General features: G+C 42.8%; 1 protein-coding gene across 8 annotated transcripts in view; it reads left to right on the forward strand.

Annotated features, from left to right (window-relative positions):
- Positions 1 to 25335, forward strand: part of NT5C2 (5'-nucleotidase, cytosolic II) — a 54445-nt gene that overhangs the window by 15851 nt on the left and 13259 nt on the right. For 3 of the 8 annotated variants that reach the window (XM_052677265.1, XM_052677266.1, XM_052677267.1), the window contains 2 exons: positions 1472 to 1592; positions 12092 to 12165. In XM_052677265.1, the coding sequence (XP_052533225.1) occupies positions 1472 to 1592; positions 12092 to 12165 (195 nt within the window). Of the gene's footprint in view, positions 1 to 982; positions 1054 to 1471; positions 1593 to 9841; positions 9940 to 10742; positions 10765 to 12091; positions 12166 to 22801; positions 22862 to 22946; positions 22989 to 23015; positions 23390 to 25335 lie in introns of those variants that run through there. The other 5 variants (XM_052677272.1, XM_052677268.1, XM_052677269.1 and 2 more) reach the window with 5 other exon arrangements.

Consider the following 25335-nt stretch of genomic DNA (forward strand, 5'->3'; position numbering starts at 1 on the left):
AATTGCTGGTAATTGCTCATAAGCCCTTAGTGGCCTGGGTTTGGGCTATTTTAGAAGCTGTGTCTCCCTGCATGCCCTGCTGTGGAAGCTGTGGTTGGCTGACGTGTTCATGTCCCTCCGGCTGCGCTGACCTCCTCCCTGGTGTGCTGTGGGGAATTGGTGGCAGGCAGCTCTCAGCACAGGAATGCATCCCTGTGGCTGCCTGCCAGGGCCTAAATTTGGTGACCTTTAGGATGTGGCATCAGATGCGTTTGTAAACGTTGCTTATAGTAACTGAGAGACGGGTAGGGAATGCTGGGGGAGGGAGGAACGTATTCTTTACAGCCAAGCTATTTGCCTCCTGTTTGATTTTTATGACCAACAAATAGTAGGCGAATGCACTAACAGATGCTGTGATGATCACAGCTGTTGGTCTTTAATCAAAATTAAAAAATGATGCAGATTGCCTCTAGGAGAGCGAGCACACCCAAGCACAATGGCTTCAAGTCGTAACGTGACCGCATGCTGTACTCTCTGCTTTGCTGAAATCATGTTTTCCTTCGGTGGAACAAGGGCAGGCTTCTTTTTAAGGTGTCCAGAGATGGTTACAGTGTCATTACCCATCTAACTTGTGGGTGGCTGTGTTTCTTTTAAGGAAGAGCAAACACGGCAAGTCCTGCGGCCTGGCTGCACAATTACACAGAGCTGTGGTTTTGTGTTGTGCCTCATCTGATGTTCCCGTGGGGCACATCTCCCACCAGTGTGTGAATACCACAGGGGGGAGTGTAGCCCTCTAGCCTCACCGCACGGCCTTGCTGAAGCTTTCTGCAGGTTTAGTTTTGACAACCACTTCTTGAGGGGTTGTGGAGGTTTGTGAGTATCAGCATGAGTACAGTACAGTTTTGAGTGGGTTCTCGCTTTGCCATAATGGGTCTGACCTGCAGAGAACAAAAGATAATCTTTATGCTTCCCTTCAGTTTCTTCTGCTAAGTTGGCGTCAGTCTGAAGTACTGTCTTTGCCCAGAGGTCAAATAAGAAACAAAGCCAGAGAAAAGGCTCTGCATTTTTACTGTGGTAAATGTGACCACATAAATGTTGGTCCTGCTGGAGTTTAATAGGGTTTACTTTGCTTGATTTATCTCGTATGTAAAGAGTGACTTTTCCAACAGTTATAGCTTATGCATATTTGTAAGTCTAAGATTTAAAAAGGAAAAAAAAAGTGACTTCAGCAATGAAGACAAGATCTTTGTTTCTAAAAGCATTTTCACCACAGTGGGTAGAAATATCTTAGAAGTTCTAGCCATATGGAAGAACCCTCCCAACTCTTGCCTTGGCTCCCTATCTCAGCTGACCTCTCAGGAAGGCAAAGTACCACTGGGTACTTCACAAGACTTCCTGAGTAGCATTGCATCTCTTAGCACCAGGAAACAGACAACTTGTTGGTGAAACAGATCCTGAGTTTAAGAAAGATTTTCTCTTTTGGCTCTTTCAGAAATAAAGAAGGATTTGAAGATGACAACCTCATGGAGTGACCGACTCCAGAATGCAGCAGATCTCCCTGCAAACATGGATGGGCATGCTCTGAAAAAGTACCGCCGGGAAGCCTATCACCGGTAAGTCCTTCCTGGACCTCCACAGCTGAAGTGCTTAGAGAGAGGGAAATAAACTAAATGTAATCTCCACTTCTCTTGTTGTTTCCTGCAAGATGTTACAAACTGAAAGGTCATTCCCACCTCCCATCCAGAAGTGTTAGTAGAAAATGTTTTAGGATATAACACAGTATTTGCCTGCAGGAATGTACAGACAGTAGAGGTGAGATACGTGTGCTGGAGCAAGTGAAGGTGTGCTTTTTGAATGTAGCCAAAAGATTAATTCCAGGTTATGTTTTGGGATAGAAGCTTTGAAGTCAAGAAATACTAGGTGACAGAAATGTTGTATTAATTGCACTACAGAGTGAGAGAGCATAAGCTTAGACCCTGGAATGCACAAATAAAAATAGTGAAGAATTAAATAGGGCAGCAATTGAGTGTTTCAGAATCATATCTCCACATATTGGCCTCCTGGCCTCCTTTTCTATGGTAGGTGCCTAAAACTGTCTTTGCTGTTTAAGGAAAAAAAAAAAAAAAAAAAAAAAAAAAAAAAAAATCTAAAAAAAACAAGATTACAGAATAAAACAAATGTTGTTGCTCTCATTTTATCACTTAGGAATCAAAATACAGAGGCTAGATTGTTTTCACAAGATCACATTGGATGTTTGGTTGAGCCAAGTATTCAGCCCACAGCTCCCAAGGTCCAAGGCCTTGAGCATAAGATGGATGCAGTCTGTATCCTCATCAGATGTCTGGACTGTTACAGCATTAAAAACAACAGTATCTAGTAGTTGTCAGTATTCTGACTGTGGGTGGTGTACCATCAAATTTTAGCTTGTTTAATTTGAGGAGTCCTGCAGTATGATAATCAGAGTATGTTCAGCAGGAGTTGGAGAGATGGAAATCTGATACAGAAATAGAAAAAGATGTCAAGTTTCCCAACCTGATGCTTAAATGCCATGTTGCGTTTGTGATTCATACATGGTGGTATTTCAGAGGAAATGCTTAAGAAGTGTTAGATATCTTTGAATCTCCAAATGGAATCTAATTAGAGAAAAATGCATTAACACGATGTGATAGGCCAGATTGTGCAAGTTGCAATGTAAAAGGCTGAGTAATGGATCCTGTGATGTTCTTCTGAAGCTTTCCAATTTCCACTGAAGGATGTTTGGGTATATGTCTTAAATGTTGACATTATTTAAGTCTCTGTGTCAGCTGGCTTGTCAAGATATGAACAGTCCTAATGTAACTGTTGTATAGCATGTAAAGAGATGGATTTTGTACTGCTCCCTTGCAAAAATCATAACCTTGAAGTCATTGACAAGTTTGTATCATAATTTTACCTAGGACTTTAGTTGTGATTTAGACTGATGTAAATGAAATAAGAGTAAGGCCTGCTTATTTATTTCCTAAATCTTAGCTCAACGTTTACTATAGTTAGGTGCTGACAGGTTGTTAAATGTAGTACAAGATCCGAGGGAGGCAGTACTTGTCTTCAAGAGCTCACACATTCAAGTACTCTTCATGTTAACCCTTACTCATGCAAAAAAATCTGTATTTCCAGAATCAATTTCCCCATGGTAAATGAGAATGATGCACTCATATATAGGAGGGTTTCTCAAAGGAGCTGGGATCAGGTAGTCTGAAATCGGTGTCTTTCACAGTTTAAATCTCTAGTTATTGAACCTAGAAATGTCTTGTTCAAAACTTGTTGAGAAGAAATGTTGCTACTCTCCTGGTTTTCATGGAAAGCATGGCATTTGAAATACATTAAGGAGAGGTGCATTTTCTTTTTGAAAGTACTGTCCTCTTTAGAGGACCCTGGTTACTTTGTTGAGAGAGAATGAGAGAACCCAGTGCCATGGCTGTAGTATAAATCTGTGCTATTACTGGATTTGGTGTACCAGTTTCATGGGAGTTATTTTAATAATCCAGTATTGTAAGAATCTGAAACAACTTCATTCCAGAGGCAGTGTTGTCAGACTTCTATTTCTGGTAGTTTTTGTGGTCTTGATACTAACAGATGTGTTGTTGCTTAAAAGATGAATGCAGGCTTTAAATGACAGAGTGGTTTGTTAGTTTTTTTTTGTTGTTTTTTTTAGTGTTTCATTAATTGTTCAGATGTAGGATATGTATGCTTGTCACAGCCATCTGTTTTAGGATGTGAAGCTGTTTCAGTAAGATCCCAGTTTGCTTTGACTGTTGGTTATTGCTGTAGCGCTTTCAATTTTATAAAAAAGAGAGGTAGAAAACTGAAGGGATCGAGATTCACATTTCTTTTTTTCATGTACCACTGGTTACTTTGTTGAGCATTAGGAAGGACCAGTGGCTAAGAATGGTGAATGTTTGAGCCTTTCTCTTCTTTCTGTTTCAGCCTCTTTGAATCTGTTTTTTCTGTCTCTTTTTCTTCTTAGCAGCCAAAAAAATAAAAATCCTTGAGGATGCAAATCCAAAGTGATTTAGGAACACAATAAAAATAACAAATTTAAGACTATTTACCTAAGTCCCTAAGTACCTTGTCCCAGTGATTTTATGGGTCCTATCTGGAAGGCTGGCAGGATTTGGCAGCGGTGCCACGCTGTGATATAAGCATGGCTGGGGCTATGCTTACCTGCGTGCTGGACGCCCATTTGGGCTTCAAGTCATTCTGTGGGATTTTCTGATTGCCTCTCCTAGTGCTTTTCTGAAGTGTAAAACGTAAAATAATAATAATAATTAAAAAATCACAGCTCATTTATTTCATGCTTAATTAATTATCAGTGGAGATACTTAAACCAATTGATTTCACTTTCTGGTTCTCATGAAGTAGAGCAGATTTGGTATCCTTGAATTGTAAATGCTGAGACAACAAAAAGCGAGGGGGAAGTTTTCCAATCCAAGCAGTGTAACGTACCTTAAAAATGCTCTCCTGAGCTTTAAACTTTTAGAAAACTTTTTCAAAAATGAGCTCTGAAGTTACCATTCTAATATTCATATTTTACTGTGATTTTTTTTTTCTTTCTGGGAGCTTTTTTTCAGGTATTTCTCTTCTCACTGTATCGTATTGATGGATGGATCCTCAACGTGTAATGCTGTTGGCAGAAATCCCATTTGAGACTGGTTTAACTGGTGTAGTGCATAGTGACTCAGGGTGTAATGACTATATCGTAATCATGTCTGCGTGCCATAGGCAAGAATGCTCAAAATCAATACTTATAGCTGCTTTCCTCTCCAGGTTTTTGCTTGGTGTTTGAATCAATTGGTATAGCATCTTGAGAAATTAGAATATTGAGGTTTCTGAGGAAGCAAGCAGAGCTTGAGAATATGAAAATGCATGCTATGCTGTTGTGCTAGAGGGCCGTATAAGCAACATCAACAATTAAAAAATCCATAGGGACGGAAAAGGGGTGGTTTAATGTTGTGAGAGTATTTCTGATCACTGTAAGTAAGACTACAAGTTGGGTAGTGTTGCTGTAAGCCACAAACCTAGTTATACAACGCTGTTGGCGCCTGTTGGAGGTGAGGTCTAAAGATGAATTAATATACAAGCTAGATGTTATTCATTCTCTAGCAGAGGTCACTGGTAAGAGGATACTGCATCACTGCTCTATTAGCAACATACATTTTAATTCAGAAATAAAATGGACGCATAGCTGCTAGGTGCTTTTTCCTTCGTGTGTGTGGTTGTGAGGCCACCTCCCTTGTGCTGCGCTTGTTGACTTTTCCTGGTAGAGGATAATCACTAGGGCATTTGTTCTGGAGGAGTACTGTCATTTAACGTGATTGTAATTAACCAAGAACTAGGTTGACTCTGAGCCACCAAATTGCCCTAGTGTCTATTTTTTAACTTGGAGTGAGCACTTCTAGGCACCCTCTGGATTACCTCGCATAGCTCTGTGGGGTTTAAATAGAAACCGCATCTAGTTAAAGCAAATAATGGAAAAAGTTGGTGTTCCATCCACTCTTGGTACTGACAGTTCCCAAGATCCAGGAAACAGGTATTTGCATTTACTTTTATTCCGTGGCTTTGGCTTTGCAGCAAGGTTGGAATAGGTGTTTATGTTAAACATGTAGGCTTTGGGATGCTTTTGCCGTTTTGCACCAAAATCATTTGAGACTTCTCATCCTGAACGTGGGGTTTCTGTCGTAGCTTTGTTTTGTCGCAGAGTTGTTTACTGGCTAGCTCGGGGATGTGGCATCACAATTTCTAATTCTGCTGCTGACTGATCACAGACGTTCAACTAAGTTGCTTTATAGCTACATGCTCCAGTTTGCTTTTAAAGCATCTTGTGGTGTTAGTGTGAGTTATGCAATTTAAACTGTTAAAATACAAAAGGATTACCAATCGATTGTTTCCATTTCTAGATTTAAAGATGTATTTAAGATGTGTTTCAGCATGTTCAAATTTGTGAACGCTGGGTTGATTTGGTGGTTGCAAACAGCTGGAAATGTTATGTAGCGTAGGATAAGAGATTGAAACTTTGTCTATTAGGTCAGCTGTATATAAGGTCCCTTTATAATGATCAGTCAGATCAGGTGGCAAACGAGAAAAAAAACACTTATTAGTCTGAAAATGCTGTGTACCTCTTCCCATCAGACGTGTTCCAGTAGGCAGTGGTGATATTTCCAATGTAACTTCAAATGGCGCAGCTCTGTGGGCACTGCTGGCTCCGGTCTGTCCTCATATGTCTTTATGCAGCCTCCGTGGGCTCGTGCAGTGGCATGTGTAGAGCTGCAGGCAGCGTGTGCCTCTCTATTTATTTTGCTTTAGTGCTTTCGACATTGGAGAGAGGGGGGAGAGGGTTGTTAAGGCGGTGGAATGGATGGGCTAATGAGAAAGCAGAACACTTGCCAAATTAATAATAAAGAAATTACGTTGAAAATGTCCCGTGACCTGTAATAGTTTCATGGAGCAGACGTGTGTTATTTTGGGATGGAATCCATACGTGAGCTCCTTGGCACTTTGCTGTTGCCTGGGAAGAAAATCCAAACAATGGAAATAGAAGTGGTGAAGGCTGTCTGCTTCCCTCTGAGCACTGCTGGATTTTGGAGGGAAGCACTCATGGATGTGTTTCTGGATACAGCCTCATCGGACTTCCAGCTGTAATCTGATTTTTCAGTTTTATGGCACTTAAATTATGCAGGGATGGTTGGTTAGTCTTGAGAAATTGCTGGGTGTTATGTTGGGAATCTTACTACAAGTTGCCTTTTTTTCTCTGTCTCCTATCTGAAACTGTTTCACCTGCCTAAATAAATCTCGGGCCCAAACACTCCCTCTTAACACAATTACAAATATAGTGATGTGTCTGAATGTTCCTCTTTGGTTGAAGAAGGAATAAAATGAAACTGAAAATCCAGTGTAATTTAATGTTACTAATCCTCCTGGAGGTATCTCACACAATGTGTGCATTGAAAACATTGAAGGGTTCATCTGAGCTCTCACTACTACTGGTGGAGTCTCCTGCAGCCAGAGCTGTATGTCATATGCTGAGACCTCTCCTCTAAGCCCACATCTGGGGACTAAGCAGTAAGAGAGAGCATCTGCTCATTCTATCAGTGGTGATATACTTCTTCATTATTATCCTTCTAAAAAGGCTTTGGGGAACTTGGACATGGGAAGCTATCAAAAGCTAATCCATTTAGTTCCCCTGTGTTTCTTTTTAACTCTTCCTGCTTATTAAAACACAGAAGTTGTCCATAAAGTGAAGACTAAACAGAGTGCCTCAACCATGAGGAAGCAGGAATCTGAGACCTCTCAGGAGTTAGGAGCTGTCTGCTAACATTCCTCCGTAGCTGTGTAATTCTGGTGCATTTTGTTTATTTTGTTGGTCACATTACCACAATATTATACATGCAAGTTGCACTCAGGCTACAGCGTGCTTCTGAGATTTTGCACAAACAAAATAAAAACATTTCTCCCTCTCCGCCTGTGCTCCTCCCCTGTGTTACTCGAGAAGAGATGGGATTTAGGTTCCTACCTCAGAACTGATTGACAAGAACAGTAACAAAGCCCTGATCAGTTCACTTGCAAAAAGTACGAAGGACTGTGAATTGCAGTGTTGAGGATATGACAGCTCTGTGACTCCTGTTATGCGTGCTCAGCAGTTCCTTCTTCCTTGCCGAACAACATGTTTTTTTCTTGTTCAGCACAATTCTTAGAGCTTAAAAGAAAAATAAATGCTGTCATCACTGGGCACCTTCTGCTGTGGCCAAGCTGCAGGGTTTAATCTTTGAGGAAGAGCTCATTAGTAGAGAAATTAGCACAGCAACAGCACCTGAAGTCTTTTTTAAGGCTCTGGATCTGTTGTGGGTGCAGTCACCTGCTCCCAGCCTGCCAGAGTTGCTGCACCAGAGATGCAGATCTCTGACACAGTGACAAGGGTATTCCTTCAATCGGAAGTGTGATGCTTGATTTTTCACAAGGGAAGGACAGGTGAAGGCAAAAGAAAAGTGGTGTCCTGGTGAAGGAGATGCCTGGCTGCTGACGGATGTGGAGCTGGGAACAGCACCAGCACAAGGATGCAGGAGGTGATCTCATGTGGTGCCTGCATTTGGCTGCTCATATCGTCCAGTGCTGGTGAATGTTCGAATCAGCTTAATTTTTAACTCCAGTGCTCTGAGCTAAAACAATTATTTTCTGAATGGCAGAGACCAAAATCTGGGGAAGTGAAAGCATGATTTAATTCTAATTCTGGCAATTGGAAAAATGACTTGAGGTTAAAATGTCCTTTCCTAAAAGGGTTGGGTGATATTAGTTTTCGTCTTACTCTGACTCCTTCTGCAGACCTTTTATTAATATGCAGGGTTACAAGCTCTTGTCACTTCTTCCTGCACCTAAGCTGCTGTGGTGACATTACATTTTTTGCACACCTGAGCAGTATTACTGAGATCAGCTGAGCCTATGCTCTGTCAGCTCTAAGCATGGGGCTGGGCTGCATCTGCAGCTTCTGCCAACATGTGGCTCTTCCCAGAAATTGTCCTGGTGGTTTGATTTCAACTTTTATCTTTAGTTTCTAGGATACCACAGATATTTACTACTTTGAGTAAACACCCAGAATTAAGCAGGCTTGCTTCTGGGAGTAAATTTTTGTAAGTATCATAGAACCATAGAACCTTTTAAGTTGGAAGGGAGCTTTAAATGCCACCCGGTCCCATTCCCCTGCAGTGAACAGGGACACCTACAGCTCCATCAGGTGCTCAGAGACCCTGCAGCTTGGCCTTGAGTGTCTCCGGGGATGGAGCACTACCAGCTCTCTGGACAACCTGTGCCAGTGCCTCGCCATCCTTACCATAAAACACTTCATCCTAATATGCAACCTAATCTCCCCTCTATCTACTTAGCCCCTTGTGCATAGAGGGGTTGCATTCATAGGAGATATCTTCCTTTATTGGAATTTAGAACTGTGCACCTACAAAGGAATGGAACATCTGCCTGGGCCTGCACGAGATGAGATTGGTTCCAATTGCTCTGCCACTGTTTAGTCTGCCATTTAATCTGCCTTCATGAATCCAAGTTTAAATTAATTTGTGTGTTCTCATTTCCTGAACTTGTTGTGCAATAGCTTTTTTTTTTGTGTGTGTGTGTGTGCGTGTGACATTTGTTCAGTTTCACTCCAGCACTGGTGAGTGAAGCAATCACCCTGCCAAATGAGTTGGTGGATACCTTGAAGTCTGCCAGGTCCCACAGACTGTCAGGGTACGATCAGCCCTTGCCACATACAGTTTCTTGGTCATGGGGGATATTTACAGGTTGACGGAGAAAGATCTGCCTTCACCAGCTGATACCAAGGCAGGACTGGTATAGTGAATTTCTTGTTTTAGTTCAAAGACCTGTTTTGGAACGAAAGATATGCTTATAGATGTTGTTCCTTTTGTTGCCTTTAGTAAACTTTCCCAGATCATCGGTATCGCCATGTGCTGTGTGTTTTATTTAGTCCCAGGGTTCAGTTTGTAAATATTCCAAAAGAAAGTGATGAAAAAATGTCTGAAGCTTAGAGATCTTTCCATGGTTTTGGTCTGTTTGGTGTCGTCATCATCTAAACATAGGCATGCTGGACTGGAAGCGATCTCTTGGGTCACAGCTCCCTTGTTTTCATCTTTCCCAGGCACCGTCGTATTGCCCTTTTTATAAGTGCCTTCAGCTCTGTCTCAGCAGTGCTTGTTTTCTGTCCTCGTTTGGGAAACTGTTCCCAAATGTTGCAATTCTGAGTCTCCCTTTAGACTCCCGAGCTTCTTTAAATTTCCCTTCCTATTCCTGCTGTGTCCAGAGGGGGACGGGCGGTCTGGGCATTTTGCTTGGACGGAGAGCTATGCTCCAGGGGCTGAGCCTAAAGGAGAGAACAAAATGGGACTCTGCAGGTTGGACAAAAAATATTGCTAGCGGTTCCCAGAGGTATGTTATTCCTTCTTAAATATCTCTTTTTGAAACAAACTGCGCAGGGATTAGGTCAGAAATCATGTGCTGGGTTTAAATAATAAATAGTGCTTCCTGGCACCAACATCTATAGAACAGTCATCTTCATTATACAAACTATGAGACTCTTTAGTACTGAATAACATTTTGCATTGCCTCTGCTAAATCAGAGCTGTCGAGATGTTAAGGCAAACAAACACTGATTCAAGCTGTGGATTTGGGTAATGTGCTCCACCTACTTGAAAGCAAGAGTGCATTTTTGCATCGCAAGAGTGAATTTGAGTGATTTATGATCCCGTCTTTTATTTCCAGAAGGCCTTTCTTTATGAGTTTACAGGGTGGTGTTTTTTCTTTTCCCCTATAATTTTGTCTCATTTAGGTAATCCATAAATCTATCAGTAAAGATAGTCATCGCTAACCTCTGTGGCCCCTCGGTGACAAGCCCCATTGTCAAAGGCAGGCGATGTGCCAGGAAACTGTGACTCCCAGAGAGAGTGTGCAAGGTTAGGGGCAAAGCATGCTATTGCCAGAGAAACTATTCCGAGTGGATTTGTGTGGAACAACAACGATATCCAGTGACTAGTTAAATTAGCCACAGATGTGTTTTCTATAGCACTGTCCAAGAAGATACTCAGTATCTTCTTGGCTCGGTTGAGGCATAATGATCTTCTGAAGTCAAATCAGATCCAAGCAAAACTGCATCTGTACTAGGACAGCTTTTAAGGACTTGTGTAACATGATTCAGGCGAGTAGATGAATCAGACTGCTGCGCGCTGAACAGGGAGCACATCAGTGAGAGATGAGGTAAGGCAACTTGCATAGAAGCGTGACAGTTAGGTGTTCGTTTGCGGTGAAATCACCAGCTTTGGGGGTCGGCACAGCAGCGAGCTGGCACTGAGTGCCTCCTGCCTGCAGCCGGGCTTTCCGTGAGCTTTCCAGAATATCTGAGCACTTGGCTTTGCACGTACCGTCTCCATTGCTCGGGTCCCTCCGTGCCAATCCTCCTCTGCCGAGTTTGGTTTTTAATTACTCTGCTGAGAGCGTTAGAGATGTTCAATGTTTGGAAATTTTTCATGTACTGAAAGCGAAGTACAGGTGGAGGACTCGTGGCTGTTCTCATACAGACCTTTCCCTCGGCGTCACGGCTCGAGCAGAATGAGGGATTTCTGTCTGAGCTCCATGCTGAGCAGCTCAGCTTCCACCCCGCACCGAACTCCTGCCTGTGCTGCTCAGACTCATCCGCAGCGTTCCGATAACGGGCGGTGGGGAGAAGCCCTGCTGAATTACAGATCTGCTGTAAAGTTGTGGGGAAACATGAGCAGCTTAGTTACTGCAGTAGTTGGAGCAGAAAGCAAGAGAAGCTTTTGTTGCGTTCGCTGACCTATTTCTTTACTGTGGTATTTACTCGAATTTAAATTGCATATAGTGTATTAAAATGTTGTGATCAAAAAGAGCCTGGAAGTATGCAGCTTAGATTCTCATTGCAATAAGCATTGACAGCAGAAATGGAATTAAAAGCGAGTCCCTTTTGTGGAGGAGCGGCAGATTTTATGACAGATAAAAATAACATTTTTCACAATAGAAATAATATGAGTGAAAATTTCTTTCTCTGTTTTTCAGAGATCTGTTAAATGCTTGTTAATCATATTGATGTAAATGTGGTAATGAGTATTTGCTTTGAGTTTCCAGATAGAGTTCCAAAAAGGGTTTGAATGCTGTGAGTTTATTCATGGAAATGTTGTTTTGTTTTCCTTCCCTTCTTACCTCTTTGCAGTTTTTGATTTTAATCACACAAACTGTATTGCTTGCTATCTTCTGTTTCCACTTGAACTCTGAATTCTGCTTCAGGAGCTTCTGCACTTCTATTCTTAGGATTTTTTGCAGGTCACATGCAAAACCATGTGTGTGTGCATGCATGCGTGTATGTCTCTAGACAGCATACCAATAATTAGAATAACCCTGCAAGTCATGGCTTTGCTTCAGGAGAACTCATGGCCAAAAATGAATCTTGGGTCTGTTTTCGGGTATATTCTGGTTCTGACCTATGACACCAGGCAGAATGTATTTGTTCTAAAATATGGTTATGTTGAAAATACTCAAAGCAGTGGCTTTGTTTTTTCTCTTTTTACAGGGTCTTTGTAAACAGAAGTTTAGCTATGGAAAAGATCAAGTGCTTTGGTTTTGATATGGATTATACGCTTGCTGGTGAGTATCTTCTTGCTCTTTATCACTGACTTAGTTTGGAATATTACTTCTTGTTGAGAGAAGACCAGTAATTGATTGGGCTATTCCAGTGAGCAGGTGTTTCCTGTGTTAGCAAATATGTAACTCGCTGTTCGTTCCACTTTCATTTCAGGTGTTTCTCTTTAATTTGTTATCTGGAAGTTGTACTTGGTCATGAGCCACATAGCTTTAGTACAGTTTAAAGGAAACTGAAACTTGAAAAGTATAATTACTTGCTTATATTCCACTGTAGTTTGCTATTGTCCCTGATGAAAGCTCGGTTTTGAATAACTGTGTGATTTTATTATCCTTAGAGCGTGTGATGGGCTACACCTTTAGTCAGCAGATGTTCTTGCATCTTGGGAATGCAGATCTTGCATTTTGGAATAAGTTTTCCTTTTTCCTACTCTTCTCTTGGCCACATCAGCGATGCATTTGTAGAGAAGCAGCAAGGCAGGGGAGCACTGTGTATTGGCTGATCAAGTTAATTAAGAAAGTACTGCCCATTCTTAATAGCAGATAGTCTTTGGGAGGTTGCATAAGGCTTGTAGTTTCATAAAGTTTTCTGCAGGACTTCTCCATCTTTCAAATACTCACACTCAACAGGCAACTTCTCTGAGACTTCTGCTGGAGAAAAGGGTAAAGTTAGTTTTCTGTGTAATCAAACTTACATAGTGTTACATAGTTTAAGGAAGGAAAAGATAAAAATCCCACTTCCACTTTCCTAGGCTGTGGTGTCAGGTAGAGTAGGTTGTAACTAAGGCTGTCACACATAATTCTACCACTTCCAAGGTTATGGATAGAAACTTTCTATCACTCTTGATATTTCAACTTAAAATACTGAGGATATACTGAGATACATTAAGTAGAATAAGAGGGTCACCTAATACTAGGTTAATATGGTGTCAAGTATGGTCACCTAGTTACTGTGTCTACTGAGTGTGAGAGATGCAGTGCAAGAGGTAAGCAAAAGTTAGGAGAAGCGCCCTGTACTCACATGGTTGGACACAGTGCTCAAAAAGCAGGTTTGGAGGCTATGGCAAGTCATTGTGGTTCAGATTTCAGTCACTTGCTTTGGTGCAATTTATTTTCAAGCAGTTGTCAATGAGGCGCTAGTTGTATGTAAAAGGTTTGGTTATTCAACACCTTATTTATAAATCTGCTTAAAGTTCCTGCCACTTTTTAAGTCATAAAGTGTATCACAGTTAATCTGTGCTGGATTTTCCAGATACAGTTCCAAAGAGGGCTCAGATACGACTGCAGGCGCACGCTTTCCGTGTTTGCATTTCCCAGCTGTGGCAGCTTTATGGCCAGGCTTTTAGGGAGTGCAAAACAGTTCAAGAACAAATGCTTTAAAGAAAAAAACAAAAAACAACAACAACAGAAAAAGAAGTTGTGGGTTTCACTTCCGTACTGAAAAAACAACCTACTTTGACAAACTGGCAGCATTTCCAAGGACGCGGGTGATCCCAGTGGAACAAGAAGCGTGTTGCTAACAGACAGAAGGAGAGTTTCAGCGCTGTCCTCACTCCTCCGACTGTTCGTTTTACTCGAGTGTTGCATGTTCCTGTAAACACAGAGCAAATGTGTTGCTATCCACAAAATGATGCTCAGTTTGATGAAAGATGCAAATGTTTCAAGCGTCCTTGATCGGTTCCTTGGGATGTGGAAATATGAGGCTTCCAAGGCTGGAAGGTCACAGCCATACGATTCAGCAGGCAGTTGGTGCATTCAGGGGAGCTGAGTGACAGGATATGTTGCAAAAAAAGAAACAAGATGGGATCTGAGCAGAAAACAGGAAATCTGGATTGCTCTTGGGTAAGTTGTGCCTTCTCCTGTGGTACAACAAAGAGCTGTAGGTCGTTTCACAGGGAGTTGTAAGAATATAGTTAGGCTGGGTAGCCTTTTTCAGATGACAAGCCTTGTGCCTGCTAAGACCTAGTTCCCCTTTCTGTTTTAATCAACTGTAAAACTATCAACTATGTCTTCATCTTGTTACTATCTCACCATCATCCTTTCTTCTCCACATGGGCTTTTGTTATTTGACCATTATTTGCTATGTGTAACTGTGGCACACAAGAAAAGTCATTTATTAATTGCAGGGGCTTTAAAAAACACAGTGTTAAAATATTATTGCAATTAATTAATTGAAATTATAATGAAGAAGTGGTCAAGTATTACGTTAATACGTTGTAGTGCATTCATAAGACACCATCATGTTTTCTGTCTGGGCAAATTATCCCCCACAGACTCTTTCACATGGGTATATTTACCGTCTTGATTTGTATATGTATATTTATTTATACACACATCTATCAAAAGCTAGTTTATACACAGTTTAACACTTGGAAATAGTGTCTGCATACCAGATGATGTATAGTGAGCAGATGCATTTTGGAGGCCTGTTCATGACTTGTGTGAATAGACAAAGGAAGAAGAATGGAAGCTCCCCCAGTATCCTCATCTGATTTTCTACCTTTGTACTTTGAGACATTGTAAAGTTGTTTAGATGTATCCCAAGCATAATCTTCTTATTCAGTGATTGACAGCAGTCAGAGCCATTAGACCTGCCTAAAACTGTGTGTGGTGTTTTTGCTCTGCGCTCTTTCCTGAGCTTTCACATCATCTATAACCTGATGGCATTCATGCTGTAGCTGCCAGTCATAGATTTTGACAGCTCAGGAGCAGATTGGTTATTTTTGAACACCCCGAATTGCCCATCTTGTGAAGAGGATGTGTCAATGAAAGAGAACACAGTAACTCTCTTTCCTCCCAAATCAATAGCCTCGAAAGCCTCCTCAGGAGGAGGTTCAGTACTGGAGAAGTCAGAATCATTCTGAACTTTAGAAGCTGGAGATGGTTTTGTACTTGTACTTGTATGAGTTTAAGCAGACAAACCTATTCGTAATAGCACTGATTTCTGTCTGAAATGAGCTGATTTTGGTAGGAATGTGATATTTCCATTTGCAAGTGTGTATGGATGTAGTAACACCTACTACACACATGCTGCAGCGATCATGCATTTTGCTACTTGCATGACTGAGAGCATCAGCCCGCCATCTGACAACAGTGTTAGTATCATCATGTTACAGTGCAAATAAAATATGATTCCAGACATTTGTTTTACAGGGTAGTATTTCTTAACCTTATTAAATTAAAGGACCACTTGACTTGATAACAAAAAAGATTCAAGTGCTGATACAGCACTGCTACAATGATTTTGTTTGCTAGTCAAAATTAAGTTAAACTTTAAATTCTTGTTAATAACTTTTATGTTTTGTCATGTTTGTCTCTTTCCCTGCATGGGATTGAGAAATACTGTTAATGGAGGTGGGTTAGGCAAGTAAAGTCTTCTTGAAGAAAAGAGCCTGAAGGTTTTAGCCTCCTCTTCTGAGAAATTATGAACATTAAATTGCTGAATTTAACTGTGGTTACAGCTGGAAATAATTTGGCCGCTAGGAGCTCAAAATAAAATTGAAGCAAATTAAAATGACTCTTGCAGGTTTTAGATTCTGCCTTTCCCCTCAAAGATTAATCCTTATGGGGTGAACGAGCTTTCCTATGCATATGGAAGCTCACAATGCTCCCTGAGTTGTTGTGCAAGGTGCTCTAATACCAGAGGCTCCAAAATCTTTGTTGGACATCGGTTCTACCTTTCCACCTGCCTCTTGTAGCCCTTTGGAAATGCAGCTGAGAGAAATGGCTTTTAGGAGAAATTTTGTTTGGCTGCTTCTTTCTCAGGGTGAGCTACGCTTGTAATTATTAGGACTGAATCTGAGTAATGCAGAAGGCCTTAGCATTCCTGAGTATTACATGGGATGGGTTGCACAATGAGGTTGTGGATAGATGTCCCTTGACAGGCACAGGGTTACAGCAGCAAGGTTTTTGGACTGGCTGTAATTTCACACCGGACCATGGGCAGATGAAGTTAGTAAGCATGAGAGACTGGGTTGTGCTTGGAAAGATTCCTCTGTGACCACCGCCCTTGTCCAGACGTTAGAGCCATGCTGAAAATTTTATCTTCCATCTCCAAAGTGAATAAGACATGGGATCAGCAAGCAGGATGCTTTCATTTGGGAGGCCTTCCCTGTACTTAAATTACTGCTGCTTCCATGTTCTCTATAAACCTATAATGAAATCATCAGTAGCAACTGCAAACTGTTTCAATTAAAAAGAAGGGGAAATGAAGCTTGAAAAATACTGTTTGTATTGTGTGCAAATATGATTAATTCAACATAATCTGGAATGTAGTTTGTGTCCTGGAAACGTTGCCAATGTAATGCCAAGGTTTGGTGCACTGAGAATGTTTTATTGCAAAATTGCTTATGCTTTCAGCTGCAGCATTTCCCTTCTCATCACATGGGAAAGGCAGCTTTAGTCATTGTTTGTGGCTGCCTTTCCCAACTTGCTCCAAAGTGCAGCATGCATAAACAGGTTTGGCCCCTTCCTCATGTTCATGCCTAAGCCAACTGCGCGGTCTGGGGGTGAGGGAAGTTTTACACACCTACATCTTATTTGGAAACATTTGACTTTGCATAATGGCTCTGGAAAAGATCCACCCAGTCAGTAGGATTGGCTGCAGATCTGCAAGAAAAGGTGGCAGCTGAGAACCAGTTCTTGAGTGCATCCAGTGTTTGTACCTCTGTTAAGTTGTATCACTTTGTATGTTTCGGTTTCCATAACTGAGAAATGGGACTGACGAATTTGTTCCTCGTGTAAGACTTTCTGGATTACGCAGATGAAAAACAGAGTATAAACGTGGGAGTTTTACACATGAAAGGTTGAGCTGAACACTTAACAAAGCTTGTAATGTAAGTAGGTACAAAGAAATATTTGTTCTTCTGCTCAGATGCCACTGCTGCATGTTTACTGTTAACTCAAATACAAATGTTCTAACAGAGCTCTCCTGCTTAGGTTAAAGGTTTGTCATCAGTTCCATCATAGTGTAAGGACTCTGGGCTTGAAAGCTCATCAGTTCTACTTTTATCCCGGGTCTCTGAGTAACTCAGCTCCGTGTGTCATTTAGAAGTGTGGTGACTAGGGAGGGGGAGTGGTAGATGTGACAACAGTGGCCTTCAAGCTGTCCCAGCAGACATTGAGAGATGCTTTAACTCTTGCACATCTGCTGTCTACATTTTCATGTTTGCATGTGTCAGTCTTAACAGGTGCAGATTTTGCAGATTTCAGAAGCTGTTTTGGCCATTAGCGCTTTAAAGCTGAAGGCAGATGGAGAAGTCAAGTTGTTCCTAGTATGCTTTGAGCTGGATATTTTTTACATACCGGTGCAGTGCTAAGGGTGACTGTTGTCCCTGCTCTTCTTGGGTGGCTGCTTGCAGAAGATTGTCCCTGTAAAGCTGCATACTGCTCCAAACCCGAGATCTGGAGCTGTGGCTTTTCAGTGTGCAGGCATTGGGAATGAGGAGAGGAAGAAGCATGTGTTGCTTGCTCTGTCCCAGTAAATCAGCTCCTGACAAACTGTTCATCAGCCGTCAGTGGATTCTTGAAAAATTGGAGCATTAAACAGAAGCTGTGAGAGGAACAAGTCCTCACAGCGTAAGGAAGGTTTCAAAAGCTGTGATACTCTGCTCTCTTGCTGTCAGGAATATGGGAATAACACTGGCTGGGTCAGCAGTTCCTGCTTTTGCCAGACAGATAGAAGCATGGAGGTATTTTTCAATATAATAGATGCCCTTATCTAGTAATCTCTATACCACTATAGAAGTACTATTAAGTTGCAAATACCCCAGTGATGAAGCAGATGGCTTTCTCTGTGGGAGGAACCAAAGCTGAGTGCACAGGATTTAACTCTGAGGTCACGTGTGCTAGTGCTTTGTGAATGCTTTATTTTAGCACGTGGCAGAAAAGCTTGTGTATGTGGCTCATTGATGGCATGGGCATTTGTGCTACATGTATACTCAGGTGAACACTGTTAAACACATTAAAAGTGTAGCTTTAGAGGACCACTCTCTTAAGTGAATATGGTAGAGATGGGGGAAAGGATGTGGAGAACGCCTGATTTTGAGACTCCTACACCAACCTTGAGTTCTGTTTCCTTCTCTTTTAAAAATCATATCCAAAGGGAAAGTGAGTGAGGCCATCAATAGGCAAGTAGAAACGATATGGAGAGAAGAAACAAGTCTCATCTGCTTGAGTGCTGATAAGCCTGAATAATGCCTTAGATATAGACTATAAATGGCTGCTGTGCCTTTAAGTCATTTTATTTCTAGATGCAACCAAATTATTTTTCAACATGAAGCCCATGCAACTATTTCTTCCCTGTTCAGGAAGTCTTTATTGAGCACTAAGCCCATATTTTGGCACAGTAGTTTGTTTCCATGGAAATGGTGGGATATTTCCATTATGGGATTATGACTCCCAGTGGGCTGTATCTGAGAGAGGTGAATTATGAAGGCCACTCATTAAGCACAAAAAGATTCTCTTGTGCCAGGGAAACTGTAAAAAAAATTTCCCTAAAGAACAGGTGACTGTGCAGTCATCTTTAAAATACTGTTCCGGAGCAAAGGAATGTTATGCCAGTGATTAAAATTGAGAAATTGAATTTTCTTGAAGTGCAGAGTCCGTCTGAATTGTTTCTCTCTACATGCAGAATGTCACCTCGGTGCTGTTGTTACCTCAAGCCATGTATTTTTATTCAGTAGAAGCAAGGTTTCCAAGACGAAGCTCTGTTTTGCTGGCCTCTGAGGCATATCCAAACAGCCCCAATCTTTGTTACATCAAAGGCAAATAAAATGCAGCAGCAGAAAGCTAAAAATATCTAGCATTTACCAATGAGAACACTAACAAACCTGCTTTGGGAAGAGTTTAAGCTGATGATACTTGACAACATTTTTTTTTTAATGTTAAACAAGTAGAAACACAGCACTAAAGCAATCAGAAGTGTACAAATCCAGCAATTCAGAGCCAAGCCGATCATACAATGGTGGGTCAGTCTTCAGAGCAACAACAAATGCTGTCTTTACAGATCCTTTTAGCATGCAGAGTGGGAGCACAGGAGCTGATACAGTTCCAGGTTAGAGGTTTTAGAGCTGAAAGCTGTGCTGTGCACTTGGGAATGTGTGCAGGAGCATTAGAGGTAAGGAATTTTCCATCACTCTGAGGCTGCAGAGTGGGTGCCGAGCTGCTTTATGGGCACTGCTGCAGTTGCGAACTGCAGAGCCTTTGTTCTCCTCTGTAGGTGTGCTCTGATTACCACCCAAAACCAGCACTGGGCTGTCCGAAAGGGCACTGGGAAGCTCAGATGTACAGGATCTAAAAGGTTTGGCCCCCCAATGTGCGGTGACTCTTGCCTTGCTTCCTGTTACCAGATTCACCATCAAACATCTGTGGCTGCACAGGGCTCAGTGCAAGATTGGCTCTTCATGCGCAGAGAGCAGCTTGTGTGTGAAGCATACAAAAATACAGCTGGAGGTGTTGTTGACTTCTTGTTTGCTGATCACCTCAAATACGTAATTTCTAGTGAAATAGAAGCGGTGCGTTAAGTACTGAAACATGCTAAAAGCTCAGCTTTGTCTTGCTGCACACAACAGAGCTGTGCTTAATTGGGTTTATTTGGATAAATGAAAATTATGATCGATATGACAGTGATTTCTTCCCATTTCAGATTGAAAAATTGGCTGCTCGTAGCCATTTTGTTTGTTCAGTCTCAATTTAAAAAGAAGCTGAAATATTACAATTTTGTTTTGCATAATACAGTGTGGTTTTATTTATGGTCTAGTAGTTAAAATCAAACAGTGAGATTGAAGAGAGCCGGGTTCTATTCCTGGCTGTTTTTCAACTTGTTTTGACCTCAGACGAATCTCTTATGGTCACAGTTCAGCCAAGTCCATAAACAAATGACAGTTGGGTGATTCACCACGTTCCTAGCTTAAAAGGTACGAGCTGTCCCTTGGGATTTCTTGAGGTTATAACCAGGCACATTTACCGGTTTGTTTGCAGGCAATGAGCCCCCAGGTCAGCACAGCACAGATGTGGGCCCCCAGCAGCGTGAGCAGAGCAGGCCCATCTCCTCATGCTGTGCTGGGCAGAGGTGGCCTGAGATCCATGCTCTGCACAACCAGGCCTTCCTGTCTGTGTCTGTGTTCTCCCTGTGCTGGAGTGGGGATGCTGGGAGGTGAAATGCCTGCATTTACTGTGGCAGAAGTAGCACAGAGCTCAGGCTTCATTTTGAGGGCCAGCACCTGACTGCAGCTACCCTGGTTAGAAAAAGCCCCACAACGCAAGTTGATGTCATGTTTATCCTAGAGCCTTAATCCTGTTCTTTAATAATTGTGTGTGCAAACTGATGGTAAGAGATTCCCAAGAAGGGGTTTGGTGTGTAAATTAAGATCGTTATCTGGTTATGTCTGGGGAGCCTCAGACCTCTGGGCCTACAGCTGAGACAGGCTTTCCTCAAACCATGGCTCTGTAGAACGCTTGCCCAGTCCGTTTAATTGTTCAATGTGTTTAATTGGAATTGTCGCTTCAGTGGGGTTTATTTTTTAATTAAGTCCGGTGCCAAGCACCTCTGGGATTGGTTGCTTAGTTTCCTTCTGGATTCTCAATTGGAAGTGCCAGAGCATGTGGTGGTGGTGTGGAACACCAGAGATTTGGTGGTACAGCACAGTGGTATGTGGGGCTGTGTGCCCGGTGTCAGGGCTGTGTGCAGGAAACGTGCTGACGGATGGAGAACAGTGGGGAGAGATCTGTCCTGGTCTGGGATGCTCACCCAAGATCCCATTTGGTAGACCGAGGTGGGGCAGGTTCCATAGGTATTTTTACTGCCACGAGGGATGGGTTGTGAACGGACATCTCGATTCTCAGGGCTTTAACTAAGCACTTTTCATCAGCACAACACTGATAACAATGCCTTACTGATATGTATTTGTGATGCAATTCAGAATGCGATAGATTCTTCAGATCAGCAGGACTTTGATCCTACTCTTTACATGCGGTAATTTCAGAAATGTGTTTGCACAAGCTTAATTATGCATGCTGTGCCTGTATAGAAGTACAGAAACCTGGCTATTGTTCCTGCCCATATAGGTCCTAACTGCCGGATTTGCATGCCCCGGCCACTGGGGGATAAGCAGCAGCTGAAATAACCTGTTTCTAGTTATTTCACTTTCAGTTCTTCAAGACTTAACACAAAGTAATTGGGCTGCATTTCCCGTGCTTCAGAGACAAGGCTCAACCCTTCACATTATCTGTCTGCTTTTTGACTTATCGTGTCATCTCCAGAGAACCCAGATAGAGGGTAGAAATTCTGAAGATTGAGCGTGCCTTAAGCTTCTTGCAAGCCATCAGAGGAGGTCATCATCTGTAGTTTGAGAAATGCTGATTTTATCTGAACACCTGAAATGAGGAAGTCTCGCAGTTTCTATCTGCCAGCCAAAGCTGTGAGGGAAGGCTAAAGTGTTTGAAATCCCAAATCTCAGCCACCAGGGCCAAGGACGGGGAAGCCCACCTGGACAGTGCTCTCAACACCTGCATGTGAGGCAGAATATGTTCAGGTGTTGGGGCAGGCAGGTTGGGCACCATATGCAGGGGGCAGCTGGGGCTGTTTGGGGCTCTCAGCCTGGAGGGGCTGGCTGAGGGGATGGAGGGGTGACTCTTCAAGGAACCACAAGAAGCTGCCCTGCCTGTGAATTGAAAACTTGTATGTGGGGAGGAGGAACAAGGAAAGAAATGGGCAGCCCTTAAAGGGCTTTCTTCTCCACAGCTTAAACTGAGCCACTGCTCACTGGTAGCCCACTGCTATCTCCCTCAGGTGCAAGCTTTAAACACTTATCTTCAGAGCAGCCTTCCAGGAGATCTGCATACTTCTGTGGGTCCTTTTTGCAACGTTATTTCAACTTGCCCAGCTTTGCATTTAGTGCCAATTTGATCTCAAAAGCTGTTTCTGATTACTCCATGCATACCTGTAAGTTACAAAGAGGTCTTCTTCCTGTGCGTGCTTGCGAACTAGAGCACTGCAGTAGACTGCAACAATGTGCAGGATTGATACTGGTTCATCCCTCAATGCTTTACACTTAGAAGCTCAAATGTAAACGTAAGTGTTAAAGGGCGCGATTGAATTTGGATGTGCTGCATCAGACTGACTCCATGTTTGAGGCTCTTGCTGAGAGGGCAAAATTCTCTTCTCAGGTTCCCAGAGTAGCTCCTGACTCAGTCTCCCGGTCCCCTGCACTGATATGTGCAGGTGTTTCATCCTGTGAAAGAAGTGGAGCGCCCTGACAGCAGTGTTCTGTCACCAATTGAGGGATGGGCAATAATGGCAAAGCCCCCAAAAGAGCACAACACCCTTTCTTGAGTCACTTGCTCCATGTCCAAGAGAAACCAGAAGGTTTTATGTCACTCGGGCAGTGCACGTGTAGCCTCATCCTTCTAATTACCACTGAGCTGATGATCTAAGGCTGCTTTGTGGATATGAGGACAGAATTTTGCCTGCAGGATGCACGATTACCAACTGTGCCTCCTCTATAAATCAGCTGTAAGTGCATTTGGAATAGCTGCCAGGTCGGCTGCCGAGCTTACTCGAGGACACAGCTCCAGCGACACCATCCCACGTGGCACAGAGCTGTTGCAGTTTTAAAATCAGTCTGATTTTTTTCTTTAACAGGGGAGCCCAGTGTAACTCCGTCAAGACTGGAGTGACACTCTGAATCTGCATCTGCCTCATGTGAGTTAAAATCCTGGCAGCAGCATTTTGCATAAGCTGGAGCCTCTGTAGAAATCTTTTTTTTTTCCTTTTTTTTCCTTTTCAGGAGAGCTATAAAATTGTTACTGTATGTGTCTTGGCAGCAAAGGTAAAAACAACCACGAAAATGCATGAGAATGGCATACCTTACTGCACAACCCCGCTCCTTGCAGCTCGGCTCCCTCCTAACACTCCTCACAGATCGGAGGCTTGCAGCGTTCACTCCCGGGGTCCTGCTTTTAACTTTCACTAGTGTCATTTTAAGTGATGATGTGAAGGAGAAGCTGAAATGCTGTCAGCTGGCTGCAGTTTTTTAAAGATTTGGTTGTTTTCTCTCAAGCCCAATTACATAATGCACAAGCACGGGGTGTCCATCACCCTGAGCCATTGGAGCATCTGTCCGTGTTCAAGCTCAAATGATTTTAATAACTTTTCCATTTGGAGGAGAGGACTTGGCACGGTGGCAGGGACACAGCCATCGAGCAGTGAAAAGGCAGAAAGGAGGTTGGGGTGAGTTGCAACTCATGCTTCGATTGTACTCTCACCCTGCGTGCTTTGGGCCGAGGGATGGCGAGGGCACTGGGGGCTGTGGTGTGGTGGTTCTGCTTCACCTTCATTGGGATGGGGCTGCTCAGAGGGGAGAGCTGAGCACAGGATTCACTGCATGGCAAACTGCCCAATTCTTGCAGCACCACATCCTGTGAGTTTCCTCCCTTTGTGTTTCAGCTCAGGGCCGGGGAAGTTTAAGCTCCCAGAAAGATTTAAGCTACTTTTTTCATCGTCCAACTGCAGAATAAAATACTGCTGTGCCCTCTCTTTATCTCCTTGGATGCCTGAAGATAAGATGAGAAAGCAGGGCCAGCCCTAAGTACAATAGTAAAATACGTTTTTTATCTAGGCTAAGCAGTCTCTTAATGCATGTGGCGGGGGCATTGTCCCCAGATGTGCTGCTGTCATTGCAGTACTGTTAGCCTATTCATGTTTGGTCTCAAGGAGATGGGTTGCTTGTTTGCCTGAAAGCTCACGTTGCTTTAACAGGTGTTCACAAAGCTTACAAGAAGCGTGGGCTGTGGTTGGTACCAGCTGATGCAGCACGGGCTGTGGTGCAGTGCTGTGGTGCAGTCTAGGGGGGCTCAGTCATCTCTCAGTCTGTTCCCAGTTGAGTGTAGTTAAAGGAAAGTTTATCTTGGACAGTATTGTGGTAACTGGGGAGCACTTGTTGTCCTTTTCCCATCCCCAGGAGCTCAGTGTCCCCATGTAGTTTGTGTATCAACAAGAGGGCTCTCGTTTTCCAGGTATGGTGGAACGGTAGAAAAATAGGGAAGGGACATGAGGTATGGATGAGCTGGTAGCTTACTTTTATTCAAAGAGGAATCGGGGGGCACTATTTGTAGCTTAGAGGTAAAGGGGAATAATTACTTTGCACAGAAATTAAAATTCGGATTAGCCGTGTTGTAGTACTGTCTGAGCAGAGACTTGGAATGATGAAACCTGTTCTTCAGCCTTTTTCCTACTGGTGTGTCAGCTCATTTCTGTAGGCTCAGAAAGTTCAGTGGAGGCTTGCAGTGATAAATGTGATGGTAAGAGAAATACAGAAGGGAAGAAGCTGAGTGAGGGCATAAGTGATCAGCCACACGTCAGCTGTTCACAGATGCACAGGCTGTGTGACTGAAAGCTCTATGGTTTGTCTGGAAGGGTTCTGCTGGAGAAGCTCACAAACCACCTCTGTTTGTCCAGAGGAGATGCCAGCTTGCTCCTTGAGCTTTGTTTATGGCTCAGCTGTGCCACGGCGGTTGGTGAGTTCAGAAGGGGCAGGGATTTCTGGGAGAGATGTTTTGTTGGGAAGTGATGGTTTATGGATAAATTGGCAATGTGGTCTCAGGGAGCTGCATGGACAGAGTGGGGAATAGAGGCTGCTTCACACCGTGGGGATCGTTGCCGTGCCCTCGCCCTCTGAGAGTACGTGCAGGTGTATTTATCACTGTTTTCCCTGGGAGGTATCTCTACTGTCCTGCATCAAAGGAGTTCCTTTTTCCAGATGATGCTCTGGTGTCACTCTCACAATGTTCATCACCTAACTGCCTCTTGCTCCCTCCAACTCTAGCTCACTCCCCAGGATTGCCTTGTCAGTCACTGCTTCCTTCATTAGCTGTAGTTTTTGATTGCTTATTCCTACCTGTAGCTCAATCAACCCTTCCTTTCCTAAAGGACAGAAAAGGCTACGTGCACTGTGTGTTATATCTTCTTATTGATATACGATGTTTGCCACTGGTCTAATGATGCTTGAAGATCTTGGTAATTGTTTGGCTTTGGTTATCTGTTCAAGAACATTACTGGTTTGCTTTTTGCATTTGAATGATGTTGAATTTAATGAGAAAACTGAACTTTTAGAATACTTCTGGATTGTTAATAGATATGGGATCCTTCTCATGTGGCTACTGTGAGTCTTATTTCTT

Source organism: Tympanuchus pallidicinctus, unplaced genomic scaffold (assembly GCF_026119805.1).
Source record: "Tympanuchus pallidicinctus isolate F22 unplaced genomic scaffold, pur_lepc_1.0 scaffold16, whole genome shotgun sequence".
NCBI lineage: Eukaryota > Metazoa > Chordata > Aves > Galliformes > Phasianidae > Tympanuchus > Tympanuchus pallidicinctus.